Source organism: Thermomyces lanuginosus (assembly GCF_041956635.1).
Source record: "Thermomyces lanuginosus strain ATCC 200065 unplaced genomic scaffold VTN49scaffold_7, whole genome shotgun sequence".
Classification (NCBI taxonomy): Eukaryota; Fungi; Ascomycota; class Eurotiomycetes; order Eurotiales; family Trichocomaceae; genus Thermomyces; species Thermomyces lanuginosus.
This window is the reverse complement of record NW_027192341.1, coordinates 1,268,527-1,282,318: the sequence shown is the minus strand read 5'-3', so window position 1 is coordinate 1,282,318 and position 13,792 is coordinate 1,268,527. Positions and strand designations below refer to the sequence as shown.

The 13,792-nt window shown below is 47.4% G+C and overlaps 4 protein-coding genes across 4 annotated transcripts; 3 read left to right on the top strand and 1 right to left on the bottom strand.

Moving 5' to 3' along the window:
* Positions 1-1,058: 1,058 nt before the first annotated feature.
* Positions 1,059-1,493, top strand: VTN49DRAFT_7974 (uncharacterized protein; the record flags this gene model as incomplete). Its single annotated transcript, XM_069416302.1, has 1 exon — positions 1,059-1,493. One exon carries the CDS (start codon positions 1,059-1,061, stop codon positions 1,491-1,493), a length of 435 nt encoding a protein of 144 aa, XP_069272335.1.
* Positions 1,494-4,146: 2,653 nt separating this feature from the next.
* VTN49DRAFT_7973 (uncharacterized protein) lies at positions 4,147-4,584 on the top strand (the record flags this gene model as incomplete). The annotated part of the gene is made up of 1 exon (XM_069416301.1): positions 4,147-4,584. The coding sequence occupies one exon, from the start codon at positions 4,147-4,149 to the stop codon at positions 4,582-4,584; it is 438 nt and encodes a 145-aa protein (XP_069272334.1).
* Positions 4,585-9,210: 4,626 nt separating this feature from the next.
* On the top strand, positions 9,211-12,060 carry VTN49DRAFT_7972 (uncharacterized protein; the record flags this gene model as incomplete). Its single annotated transcript, XM_069416300.1, has 3 exons — positions 9,211-9,624; positions 11,085-11,472; positions 11,603-12,060. 3 exons carry the CDS (start codon positions 9,211-9,213, stop codon positions 12,058-12,060), a joined length of 1,260 nt encoding a protein of 419 aa, XP_069272333.1.
* A 694-nt stretch (positions 12,061-12,754) lies between these two features.
* On the bottom strand, positions 12,755-13,283 carry VTN49DRAFT_7971 (uncharacterized protein; the record flags this gene model as incomplete). Its single annotated transcript, XM_069416299.1, has 2 exons — positions 12,755-13,205; positions 13,267-13,283. 2 exons carry the CDS (start codon positions 13,281-13,283, stop codon positions 12,755-12,757), a joined length of 468 nt encoding a protein of 155 aa, XP_069272332.1.
* Positions 13,284-13,792: the final 509 nt, after the last annotated feature.

The window sequence follows — 13,792 nt, the reverse complement described above, 5'->3', positions numbered from 1 at the left end:
CACGATATAACTGTGTACTACAGTCATAAATTCTCGGAACTGAGAAGCGAGCAACCTGAATTACCACCGGGCTGGCCAGGAGACGAGACAATCCAAGTGCTCGTCGAGAGAACAGTGCCGCTGTTCATTTTTGCAGTTACGCTGTATCGGTTCATCAGCGACGGGAGATGGGACCCTGAGAGGCGTCTGGAAGCAATTTTGGCAGATCGGACCGTTTACGCATCAAAAATGGATGGCACATACATGCCAGTGCTGAATCAGCTTCTGAGTGGTCAGGATGAGATGGAGTCCCGGCAGCTCCTCAGCAACTTCAAAGAAACGGTTGGCGTTATCATACTCCTATATTCCCCTCTCTCGAAAAAAGGTCTTGCTAGCCTTCTGAATGCAGACACAAAGGAAATCGAGAGCTGTTTAACGTTCCTCCACTCGGTTCTCAATGTCCCTCACGATTTGGACACTCCGGTACGGATGCTGCATTTATCATTCAGAGATTTCTCGATCCGCAGAAGAAGGACACCAATCCATTTTGGATTGATGAGAAAAACATGCATGCATTTATCTTTCATCAGTGTCTAGAAGTTATGCAATGGAGTTTGAGGAAAAATATCTGCAGGTTGGATAGCTATGGCACACGACGCAAAAAGGTTGACGTTGATCGTATCAATGAATATCTGCCAACCGACGTCCAATATTCCTGCCGTTATTGGGTCAAGCATCTCATTCAAACTCAAAGCTCGGTTGATGGGCTGGATATGGCTCTCCAATTCCTAAGGGAGCATTTCCTCCACTGGTTCGAGGCAATGGCTATATTAGGTCACGTATCCGACGTCGTGACAACAATTAATACGCTACAATCAATCGTGCAGGTAATGTTTTCCAGATAACTGAAAAGAGCCAGGCATTTATGTACCGAAAATAATCAATAGGACGACAAGACTTCTGATGCAGCAGAATTCATTAATGACGCACGATGGTTTATCCTCAAGTTCAGGCAAATAGCTGAAACCGCACCCCTCCAACTTTATGCTTCGGGACTTGTCTTCGCGCCTAGCGGCTCAATGGTAAGAAAACTGCTCAAGAAAGAGCTATCAAAATGGATCAGGAAGTTACCAACGTTGGATAAGTGCTGGAGTGCCGAACTGCAAACTCTTGAGAGCCATACTGGCATCATTTCCTCTGTTGCTATCTCACCCAATGGTCAGCTGCTGGCATCTGGTTCTTCTGACAAGACGATCAGGCTTTGGGACCTCCCAACGGGCGAGCTGCGCCAGACTCTCATTGATAGTCTTCATTCGGTTAATTATGTTAGCATCTCACCCGACGGCCGACTGCTGGTATCTCGTTCTTATTATTTCAAGGAGACGATCAAGTTTTGGGATCTCACAAAGGGTAGGCAATGCGTGACTCTCGAGGACCATCCCGAGCGGGGCTGGATAAATGAGAATGTTTTTTATCTGGAGACAAACTGGTCAATGGCTATGAATCCAGCATGAAAATATATTATGGCTCCCTCCAGAGCATCGTATAGGAAGGTTCGGCGTCTTGGCTGTGAGAGATGATGGTGATGGTAATACAACTCTTGCTCTTGGTAGTTCACCTGGAAGGGTTACCATCATCTCACTCCATGCAAGAAGTCGATAACATCGACTCTGGTTATATCGTTGAAACATTACGATCAGAGAGGTCAATCCATGAGGGATAACAGATGCTCCTACATGTTGGTCAATATAATCAGCCATTTGAGGCTCAACAATGTCACATCAACTCATCCACATGACTGAACTATCCTGTATACATCAAATCCAGAGCAAAACAGTTCCCATAATATATACCATCCAGGTAAGTAAGTATTTGTGTATGTTCATATGAACATACCTCACTCTGAGTCGCTTTTTAACTCTCAGAACGCAGTCCTCTTACCTCGGTCGAGTAGGCTTCGCAGCCATTCCAAGCAAATATTTCCGATCAGATCTCCGTCTTGGAGCCTGCACGAAGGCTCTTCTTTTCTAGTTCACTTTGAAAGGGCCTCCGCCAGCCACTCTCGCAATCCACGGACTGAGCCTACAATTGGAACACACTGATTGCAGAGCTCATAGAGCATGTGAAAACTCTCCCTAACCCTAGAGTGCCAGACCAACCCTCGTTCTGCGGCATGATTGACCGAGAAGTTTTTGTTTCAGCTTGTTGCCTTGTTCAAACTTCACTGTGGGGGAGAGCGGCGCCATTGAATCAATTCCTGCACTCGTCTTTGCGTTCGGGTCCACGGATGTACTCTATTTTCCTCCATCCCCGTAGCGTTCGTTTCATGTCCCATGAGGCATGAATGATGAGTTGTGCATTGATTTCACACGAATGGGAGGCTCTCATAATTCAGCTATCATCACGTAGGTTATGGGAAACTGACTTCTCGGCCGTCAAGAGACTAAATCTAGGTTCCGTTGCATCGCAGCGGAGTCTCTGACCCCAGCTACCCGGTTTAGGTGACGTAGCAGATCCGCATCCTTAGCGATGCGGACGATGATTGAGAGTATTGCGATGAACGCCTTGACAACCGTATGGTACACACGCTGAGGAACTCACTAAGGCAGTGCGCGAGAGGCTCAAGGAAGACTATCCGCCTTAGACAGGGGATCAAATGGCTTGGCTGTATTACCCTGCGCGTAAAGCTCCCGCCAGACAGCTGCAACTGGAAGGAGGCGTCCGGGAAGATCCTATAACAAGCAATCTGCGCCAGGCTATCGAGACCTTTTGGCTTTAGCCTGAACGAAGTCGAATGTTGAAGTTTCGAAGATGATCAATGGGTGTGTGTTCATGCCGAATGGGAACGGAAAAAAAAAAAAGAACCGCACGGTGACATTGATAGAGATACTAGATGGGTAGATCCTTGAAGGATAGAAAATTTAAATGTCTTCTTCAATGAACTCGGTTCTTAGTAGCTAAAACCTGTGTGGTATTTAAAGAGTTTACTAGCACAGACGAATACTTGGATCCAGAGCTCAATAACGCAGCTATGTGCTACTATGCTCTACGCGAATCATTACGAACATACTATCTCGATAACAGTCGCGCTTCGATATCGCAAAGTCCACTTGGGCCGCTTGAGAAGACTTTTAACCGTAGTGAGTCCAAGCCAATGCCAGCCCTGGTCTCAGCACGCTCTGCGCTCACATCAGCTCAGCCACTGCTCATCATTTGCTCAGAGAAAGCTATTGGCACTCTCTGTTATGGGCTACGGTCGGGGTTTCAACTCATAATCTCGGACATCTCTGATGTACGGTAGTAGCAGGTTATGAACTCAGAATCACCGAACTCTCAGGGCGAAGGAAACTGTCCACGTGGGTGAATGAGAGTCGCACGCTAAACTGAGAGTGGAATGGCTAAACGTTAAAAAAGTAGGATGGTGGGGACGCCAACTTTGCCAAGACGCTGTACGACCCATACTTAACCTAGATGACGCTAGCCAAAACAGTTTAGAACATTGTAGGTACTGAGGGTTTCGTACCTCCAAGAATTCCTAAGAATTGTTCTTCCTGAAAAAAGGCCATGCAACTTAGGGCTTAGAGTTGGCGGCACTCGATGCTCGGACAGCCTTCTTCGTGTTTGTTAGTCGACCAGATACCAAATGGCCGTGACTCTCTTGAAGATAGAGTGAATAGGGAAGTTGAAAAGCAGCTTATAGTATCTACTGGCGGAAAACCGGACGAAGTATACGAGCCTATATGAATGCTCATTGGCTGAAGGCGCCCAGCAGTATCAGATGCATGTCAGGGTTAATTATGCAGGACACCAAGTATTCCAAATCTTCACGCGGCTTGATATTGGAGCGTCATGATTGTGACTCTCTTTAGCTATTTACTTTTGCTTTCTCGAAAAAAAAACGCTTGTAAGTTTAACGTCATTTTGTCTAATTGTATTACTCTCAAAGTGTCATCTATCAGCAATCATTGTTAAGTATCATGCACTGTCCTGTGGCGCCCTCCAACAAAAAACTGCCTAGCGCAAGCTACTCCGTTATGCGGGCTAGATAGATAAATACCGGGATGAAACCGTGCACCATCAGCTTTCTTAATTGTTTCCTCCGTTTCAACAACCATTCGCATGATCTGGGACGCTCAAAATAGGTATCGCAGACTCTGACTCATAGTCATGGACACGGGTGACTTTGACTTTGAATATGAAGAGAGTGTGATTGTTGCCCCCGAACTTGCGGCGAAGATATCCTGGATTTGCCAGTGGTACATCGAGGATGTGAAGACTGCGAAGGTGGACATTATCCAACTTCGGCAACAACTCGATGATTTTTACGGAGTTCTAGATTCGTTTATTGACGTCTCTTGGGACCGTACTCTGGGGTCCGCCTTGATAGCCGACCATGAGCTTAGACCAAAAGTCGTCCAGTGCTTTTCCATGCTCAAAGATTTAAAAGAGAAGATTGACCGGAAATCGATTGGGGACAGAGCCAGAAGAAAGCTCGGCTTAGGACCCAAGTGGCCTCTGAAGCATCACGAGGTGACAAAGGTCATCACATCCATTGAATACTATCGGTCATGCTTCAAGCTTGTTCGTCAAATCTATCAGGAGTGAGCTGCACTATTTGAAATGAATCTTAATCTTGATATTGGAATCATCAATGTCTAACTTCGATCCCCATGCAGAAAGATAGATAAGCAGTTGGCCAAGAACCCTGGTTTAGACGGACTGCGAGCCGCAAAAGGTGCAACCTTTGATTCGGACGAGAACGACAAAGATTATGCCGAATGCCTACCAGGGACCAGAACTGAGTTGCTTCGCCAAGTGGAAGAATGGGCAGCATCGCCAAAAGGAAATCGCATATTTTGGCTGCACGGAGTGGCAGGAACTGGAAAGTCAACGATTGCCAGAGCTGTAGCAAGACACTGCAAGGAAAATGGATCGCTTGCTGCAAGTTTCTTCTTCAAGGGGGGCGAGGGAGATCGAGGGAACGCGCAAAGACTGTTTCCAACACTTGCAAAACAGCTTGCGACATGCATTCCGCAGCTCATTTCCTCCATTCGAGATTTCATCGAAAGAGATCCTGATATCCCGGACATGATGCCCAGAGAACAATTCGACAGGCTCATTCTTCGGCCGCTGCTCGAAATGGAAGAGCGCGAACGCCAACGCCAGCGCGTATGGAAAGTGATCGTAATCGATGGACTTGATGAATGTGAAGGACAGGATGAGATAGAAGACATTCTTAAAATCCTCTCACTGGTCAAAAAGTTACAATCAGTATACCTTCGATTCTTTTTGACAAGCAGGACTGAGTGGGCAATCAGATTGGGTTCTACCCTCGAGTCCTCTTTTGACAGCCACAAAATTGTCACGCTTCATGAGATCTCAACGCCGATGGTTGAGGACGACATATCTTCATATTTCAATCATCAGTTCTCGCAGCTGAGGTACGAGCGCTCCTTACCACCTAACTGGCCTGGGAAGAAGAAAATGCAGGCTCTCGTCGAGAGAGCTGTGCCCTTGTTCATTTCCGCCGCTACGCTGTACCGGTTTATTAGTGATCCGCAATGGAACCCTGAGAAGCGTCTCGAAGCGATCCTTGCAGATCAGACCGTTTACACATCAAAGATGGATGGCATCTATATGCTCGTGCTCAATCAACTTCTCACTGGCCAGAATGATGCGGAGTCACAGCAGTCGATTCATGAATTTAAGGAAATAGTTGGCGTTATTGCACTCTTGAATTCCCCGCTGTCGACCAGAGCCCTTTCTCGCCTTCTGAATGTGGAAACAAATGTCATCAGCAATCTATTGGCATCCCTTCATTCAGTTCTTCATGTTCCTGGTGATTTGGACACGCCAATACGGATTATACATTCATCGTTCAGAGATTTTCTCCTCGACCCCAAGAGAAAGCACACCAATCCATTTTGGATCGATGAAAACGAAATCCATTTGCTTCTCTTCATGCGATGTGTGGAAGTCATGCAGCACGTTCTGAAAAAGAATATTTGCTGCTTGAGAAGCTATGGCACGCGCCGTAGTAATATCAGTGTTGATCATGTTAACAAACATCTGGCCCCAGAAGTGCAATACGCGTGCCGTTATTGGACCAAGCACCTCATGCAAATTCAGAACCCAGTATCTGAACTGAGCAAAGCTGTCTCCTTTCTTTGTGTCCATTTTCTCCACTGGGCAGAGGCAATGGCTTTATTGGGGCTTATAATCGAGGTTTTGAGAGCTATTGATACATTGCAATCGATTGCGCAGGTAGGTGCTATTTTCCGGACTGGTGGGAAGAGATATCATTACTAAAGCATTTCAAAGGAGGACGAGTCCCTGGATGCATCAGAGTTTCTCCGTGATGCCCTACGATTCATTGTCGAATTCAGACATACGGTCAGGAGTGTGCCTCTTCAACTTTACTCTACAGCACTTGTCTTCGCTCCCTATAGCTCCATAGTAAGAGGCATGTTCAGCAAAGATCTCCCGGAGTGGATTAGCGGATTACCAGAGGTAGATGAGTGCTGGAGTCCTTTATCAGAGTGCATCCGGGCCCATTCTTTTTCTGTTCTCTCCCTTGCCTTCTCGCCCGATGGTCGGCTGCTGGCATCCGGATCTAGAGACATGAAAATCAGTCTCTGGGATACTAGAACGGGTAAATTTTGTCAACATTTTGATGGACACTCTGGTGCTGTTCGGTCCGTTACTTTCTCGCCAAACAGCCGATTACTGGCAACCGCCTCTGAGGACATGACTGTTAAACTCTGGGATCTCACAACGGGCGAGCTGTTCTGGACCTTTTCGTGTGACAGTGATCGAATAATTTCTGTTTGCTTCTCACCCGATGGCCAACTACTGGTGTCTGGCTGTACAGATGGAGAGATAAAGTTCTGGAACCCTGCAACGGGAGAGTTGCTCCAAACCATTGTGACTTCCGATGGGCTCGAACACATTGCATTCACACCCGACGGTCGACTGCTGGCATCCTCCTCCAAGTACGGGGTGGTCGAGTTTTGGGATCCCGCAACGGGCGAACTGCGCAAAATTCTCAAGGGCAATATTTTTGCATTTTCACCCGACGGGAAACTATTGGCGTCCTATTCTAATACCGATAACAAGCTTGAACTTTGGGACGCTGCCACGGGCGAGCTATACCAAACATTCAGGCCTTTCTCTGGCCGGCTTATATCTCTTTATTTTTCAACTGAAGGCCATCTAATGGCAGCTGGTACCACTAGTTACGGAGCGATAGGATTTTGGACCGTCGGTATGCGCAAGTGTCAGGTTCTCGGCTATTCTGGGTTTGTTGAATCTGCTGCCTTCTCACCCGACGGACGACTCCTGGCAACTGGTTCTTGCGATAGGAAAATTCGGCTCTGGGACCTTACAACAAACGAGCGGTGCCAAACAACTGTTCCAAGTTATATTCGCTGGCTTCAAAAACATGTCTACCGCTCAGTTACCTTGGATGTCGATGAAGACAATCCCATCGACGGGATGACTATAGCCCGGGATTCCGCCACCGGTCAAATCGCGTGGGTGTGTAGCAAAACAAATATATCTATACGACGCGATCGATGGTTATCCTTTCACGGGGAAGATATATTGTGGATACCTCCGGAGTATGACCCTGTTCAGTTGACATCGGATGATGATGGGAATCTAGCAGTCCTTACCCTTCGCCATTGTGGGTCTGCGATGAATTGCTCCATCTCATTTCGATTTCACGAGGTTCACGAGGACTATTGGCCGCGCTATGACATCGACAGCGAAGCCATCGATGATGTTCCAGCCAGTCAAGAGGAGTCTTGAAGGGATAAGTTTTTGTGGTAGATTCCGATGTTTATCGAACCAGTCCTTGTCCTTGAAAGTATATGCTGTACCTTGTTCTTGCTGGTTTACGCAGGCTGTCAACTTAACTCCGTACGCCCCCGAGTGAATTTTGGTGATCATTAAAGAGTGGTGGGTTATGTTTAAATGGTGCCGTTGGGGTCAGAAATCGACTTGACAGCCTTGCGACCAAATGATGTGTTCCCTCCCAGAAAAAGCAACAGACCAAAGCACGTAGTATTTTGCGTTTTGATCCTCAGGCATTGCGGATTGCTCCATTCCCTTACCCTCATTCTCCATCACCGTCTCCTTCACACATTTTTCTCTCTCAGAACGACTAAGCGTATATTCTGCATATACAGTCCGGAGATCCTTCCACTCTTTCTTAGGGCGCTTCGTTTTGTCAAGCCGGGAGTTGTTAAGGGCCCCGAACTGTTTTGCACTAGGTAATTGGTAGCAGTGCGCTAAACCAGGAATAGAATGACTAAAAGCCAAGAAATCAATTGGTGGAGACATCATCTCCACCAAGATGCGATCGATAAGGTTGATTTGGAGTAGATGGCGCTAACTGTAGGTTAAAGTTGAACGTAATATGGAAGCCGGCAAGACATGACGGAAGCCGGAACAGAGGAGCCCGAAATGAGCCCCCTGGCCATTCCTCCTCTTAGCGGCTTGATATGCACTTCAACTTTCTCAATGATGATTTCTCACCATCTCAACACGCCTCGCCCTGTTCTGAGTCAAATTCTTAGGACAGTTTGGAATCGCGGGTTTTCAACGAACAGACCGCTATCATGGAATTTGCTGCGAGTGTGATCGCGGTCATCCAACTCGCGGGGAAGATATCCGAAATCTGCGGGGAGTACATTAGCAAAGTGAAGAAATCTAAGCAAGACATCCTCCAATTCCAGCAGCAAATCGAAGGCTTGCAAGAAGTTCTGCAATCGCTTCATGGCCTTCTCAAGGACCCCAGTTGCTCAGAACGTCTCGTGAATACCGGAAGACTTGCTAATGATGTCGCAAAATGTTGTTCCACGCTCAAAGATATCAAGGAAGGATCGACCTAGAAACGATCGAGAACAAAACGAGAAGAAGGCTTGGATTAAGACTCAAATGGCCTCTGGGCCGTCATGAGGTGGCTGAAGCCCTGGAATTGCTCGAACGTTATCGGTCATACTTCAGTTTATCCCTGCAAATTGACCAGATGTAAGCGTTAGTCTCCGGAGAGACTGCAGTCTGACCCTAACTTTCGTGCAGAAGGACGGACAACCTGACAATTCAGACACTCGGCTTGGATAAATTGCGAACTGCAAAAGGGGCAACATTTGATTCCTACGAGAATGACAAAGACCACACCGAATGTCTTCCAGGCACGAGAACTGAATTGCTTCACCAAATTGAAGAATGGGCAGCGTCACCAAACGGAAGAATTATATTTTGGTTGAACGGGATGGCGGGAACCGGAAAGTCAACGATTGCCCGGACCGTGGCGAGCCTTCTCAGACAAAGCGGTTGCTTGCCGCTAGTTTCTTCTTCAAGAGGGGCGAGGAGGATCGAGGGAATGCAAAGAGACTGTTTTCGACGCTTGCGAAGCAGCTTGCGACAAACATTCCTCAGCTCGTTCCTTCCATTCGCAAAGTAATTGACGATGATCCTGATATTTCGGAGAAGGGCCCAAGGGAGCAATTCGAAAAGCTCATCCTTCAACCACTGCTTGAGATTCAATCCCAAGAAGTATGCATGGTTATCGTGATCGATGCACTCGATGAATGTGAAGGGCAGGATGAAGTAAAAGCTGTCCTCCGAATGCTCCCACTGGTAAAGAAGTCACATTCCTTGCAGTTGCGGTTCTTTTTGACAAAGTAGACCTGAATGGCCGATCAGACTGGGTTTCAGATCCGAATCCATCGTTGACAACCATCAGGACATTATCCTTCACGAGATCCCTAAGCCAGTGATCGAACACGACATATCCCTCTATTTACGAAAGAAATTCTCGCAGCTAAGACACGAGCGTTCATTACCACCTGACTGGCCAGGAGAGAAAACCATGCGAACCCTCGTCGAGAGATCAGTGCCCTTGTTCATCTCTGCCGCTACATTGTATCGGTTTATCAGTGATCCGCAATGGAGCCCTGCGAGACTTCTCGAAGCGATTCTGGCAGACCAGACCACTTACACGTCAAAGATGGATGGCATCTATATGCCTGTTCTCAATCAACCTCTAACTGGGCAGGACGAGACGGAGTCTCAGCAGTTAATACATGAGTTCAAAAAAAATAGTTGGAGTAATTATACTTCTGGATTCCCCATTGTCGATCAAGGCTCTTTCTCGTCTTCTAAATATGAGATCTGATGATATAAACAGCCGATTGATATCCCTTCACTCGGTTCTTCAGGTTCCTTATAATTTCGATACGCCAGTACGGATGCTACACTTGTCGTTCAGAGATTTCCTTCTCGAGCCCAAGAAAAAGGATGTGAATCCGTTTTGGATTGACGAAAAAGATACGCATGCGTTTATTTATAATCGATGCCTCGATGTCATGCAGCGCAGTCTGAGAAGGAATATCTGCAAGCTGAAAAGCTACGGTACAGAACGCAAGGAGGTCAGCGATGAATATGTCAATAGGCACCTGGCTCCAGAAGTGCAGTATGCCTGTCGCTACTGGGCTAAGCATCTCAATCATATTCAGAATCCAGCGACGGAGGTAGAGAAGGCTCTCTCATTTCTTCAAGTGCATTTCCTCCATTGGATCGAGGCAATGAGTATGCTTGGACTTGTATCAGAGGCTGTGAGGATGATTAATACGCTACAATCAATCGCGAAGGTACCATATCCCTGGCTTCTCAGGTGTGGTATATAATATTGAGAGTCTAATAGGGCGACGAGATTTCCGGCGCACCAGATTTCCTACAGGATGCACGACGATTCGTTCTCAAATTCAGGCACATAGCTGAGATCGCTCCCTTGCAACTTTACTCTTCAAGACTCGTATTCGCTCCTGAACGGTCAAAAGTAAGAAGCAAGTTTAGCAAAGAGCTACCAAAATCAATCGGGAGAGTTTTGAATACAGATAAATTCTGGAATGCTGAACTGCAAACACTCGAGGGCTATTCCAAAGCGGTTTTGTCCGTTGCCTTCTCACCTGACAGCCGACTTCTGGCATCTGGCTGTGAGGGCGGGACGATCAAGCTCTGGGATTAACTCTGTTTCCTTCTCACCCGATGGTCGACTGCTGGCATCTGGGTCAAGTGACAAGACAATCAAGCTCTAGAACACTGAAACTGGCGAGCTGCGTCAAACTCTTGAGGGTCATTCGGAATCGATCGAGTCCATTGCCTTCACACCTGACGGCCAACTGCTGATGTCTGGCTCTGATGACAAGTCGGTTAAGCTCTGGGACACCGAAATCGGAGAGCTGTGTCGATCTCTCGAGGGCCATACTAATTCTGTTCAGTCCCTTGCCATTTCGCTTAGCGGCCAACTGCTAGCATCCGGCTCCAAAGACAGTACGATGAAGTTGTGGGACATCACAACGGGCGAACTGCGCCAAACTCTCAAGAGTGATCATTTTGGCATGTGGTCTGTTGCGTTCTCATCCGATGGCCGACTATTGGCATCGAGCTACTTTGGAGTCATCAACCTCTGGGATACTACCACAGGTGAGCTGAGTCAGGTTTTCACAAATCATTCTTCTTTGGTCAACTCTGTTGCTTTCCCGCCCGATGTCCGACTCCTAGCATGTGGCTCCAATGATAATACGATTAAGCTCTGGGATTTAGCTTCAGAAAGTTCACCATGAACCCAAGGATGAATTTTCCTGGGCGCGAGCGAAGTCTCTCTCTTTTTCATCGGACGGCCAACTGCTGGCATCTATGAATATCTTTGGGAGGATCATTGTTTGGGATACATACACGGGCGAGCTGCTCCAAGATCTAGGAGAAGGCAAAGATGCTCAAGTAATCTGTTCTGATCCCTTTTCACCCGATGGGCGGCTGGTGGTGTGGGTGTCCGAGAAAGATGTTCAGCTTCGGGATCCCAGAACCGGTGAGCTGCGCCAAACTCTCCTCGATAGCCGCTTTGGCGAAATCATGCTTGTTGACTTTTTACCTGACGGCCGACTCCTTACATGCTGCTCCTCTGATGACACAATCAAACTCTGGGATTCTGATTTGGGGAAGCTGTCCCAGACCATCGTAAACTATTCCTGCAAGGATGATGGTACTGTTCTTGGGCTTATTGCCATCTAGCCGGACGGCCAATTGCTGGCAGCTTGCTCCTCCCCTGGCAATATTATCAATCTCTGGGATACTAGTACAGGAAAGCTGTGTCGGAGCATCGTGGACGAAACCTTGACCTTTGAAGACGATATGGAGTCCATCTTCTTTTCACCCGATGGCCGATGGCTGGCATCCAGCTCCTTCCGAAATGAAGTCAAGGTTTGGGATCCCGATACAGGAAAATTGTGCGAAAGTCTTCAGAGCTACCCCAGATGGGGCTCCTCGGAAGAGAAGAATGTCAAAATATCAATACGAAATAATGAATGGGTGTGTGTTGACGGTGAAAGGCTGTTGTGGCTACCGCCAGATTATCGTCCTGGATGCTGGGAATCTAGAGATGAGGACGATGATAATGTAGCTCTCGCTATTGGGCCGTTCAGTTGGAGGGGTTTGTTTAATATCATTGAGGTGCCATGCGAGCTAGTAGCCACAGAAGATGACATCGAGAGGGACATCGTCTTTGATGTTCCAGCCACACAAGCGGATTGTTGACGGGATAGCAGATTTAGATGTCTATCAATCAAACCGGCCCTTGATAGTCAACAAAGTACCTAGGTATTTACTCATACACTTAAACCAGAGTACCTTAAATCCAGAAACTGACCCCATAACTCCAAACTTCATGCAATGATGCACCATGCAGAACCATCATGACACACCTCGATCATAGTCGCACCTTGACATCCAGACAAGGAACAGTCCACTCATGCCGACCAAGTAAACTTCGTAGCCACTCCAGACCAATACCGGTCCATTCCTCCGTCCCACGACCCGCAATATCCATTCGTTTCCTAGCCTGCTCCACAGCAGCCTCGGCAAGCGCCGTCGCTGTTGTGTTCATGGTGTCGAGAAAGTACTTGACCAGCGACTCGTCCTCATCACCGGCAGCCAGCGAGTGATTTGTGCCCGGAGAATTTGAGACGAATCGTGGCGAGAACCAGTCTCTCTGGAAGTCAAAGAAGCAGCGATCCGACCAGTGACATGACGAAATAAAGAGAATGATCAGCAGGGCTGAACAGTAGATGCACGGTCGGTGTAGGAGGTAGGTTAGAGTCACGAAGGAGACGATAAAGATCGGCGAGGCATTGATCGGGACGAAGAGGAGAGGGAGCCAACTATGTGTACTGTTAACGTTTTCTGAAAAATGCGCAGAACCTAGTTCTGAATATATCCTACCTGCGAAGACAGAACATTGTGGCCAGGTCAGTAGGAATGAATTAGCAGTTGCTCACTGCCAGTGACTGCACTGGTAGATAGCACAGGTAGAGATATATAGACCTCGAACGATTGTCCAGCTGGGTAACTCTTTATGTGTCGTGAGGAAAAGAAAGACTCTCTCGTCTGAATGGAGAAAAGAGAGTAAATCCCTATGAGATGAAAATATTTGAAGGAAAATTCCCGTCATCAAGGCCTCGTACTGACATAGTAAACCTGCCCTGCTTCGCCGTTGCGACGCCTTAAACCAGCAACAGAGCACGTGACTTGCGGAATTACGCGCCACATATTGCCTAGAACAGTTTAGTCTCCAGCCACACTTCCGTCATGCTCCCAAGCCTCCAGAGTCCAAACGCTCCAGCTCTGCACTTCACCATCACAGTCCACAACTTTTTGCCTCTATTTCTTCTCTCTTTTTCTTCCTCCTTTCATTCTCTGCGTAATCGCCGGTTGCGGTCTCGCTCTTTCGAGAGTATCTCGACCTTTT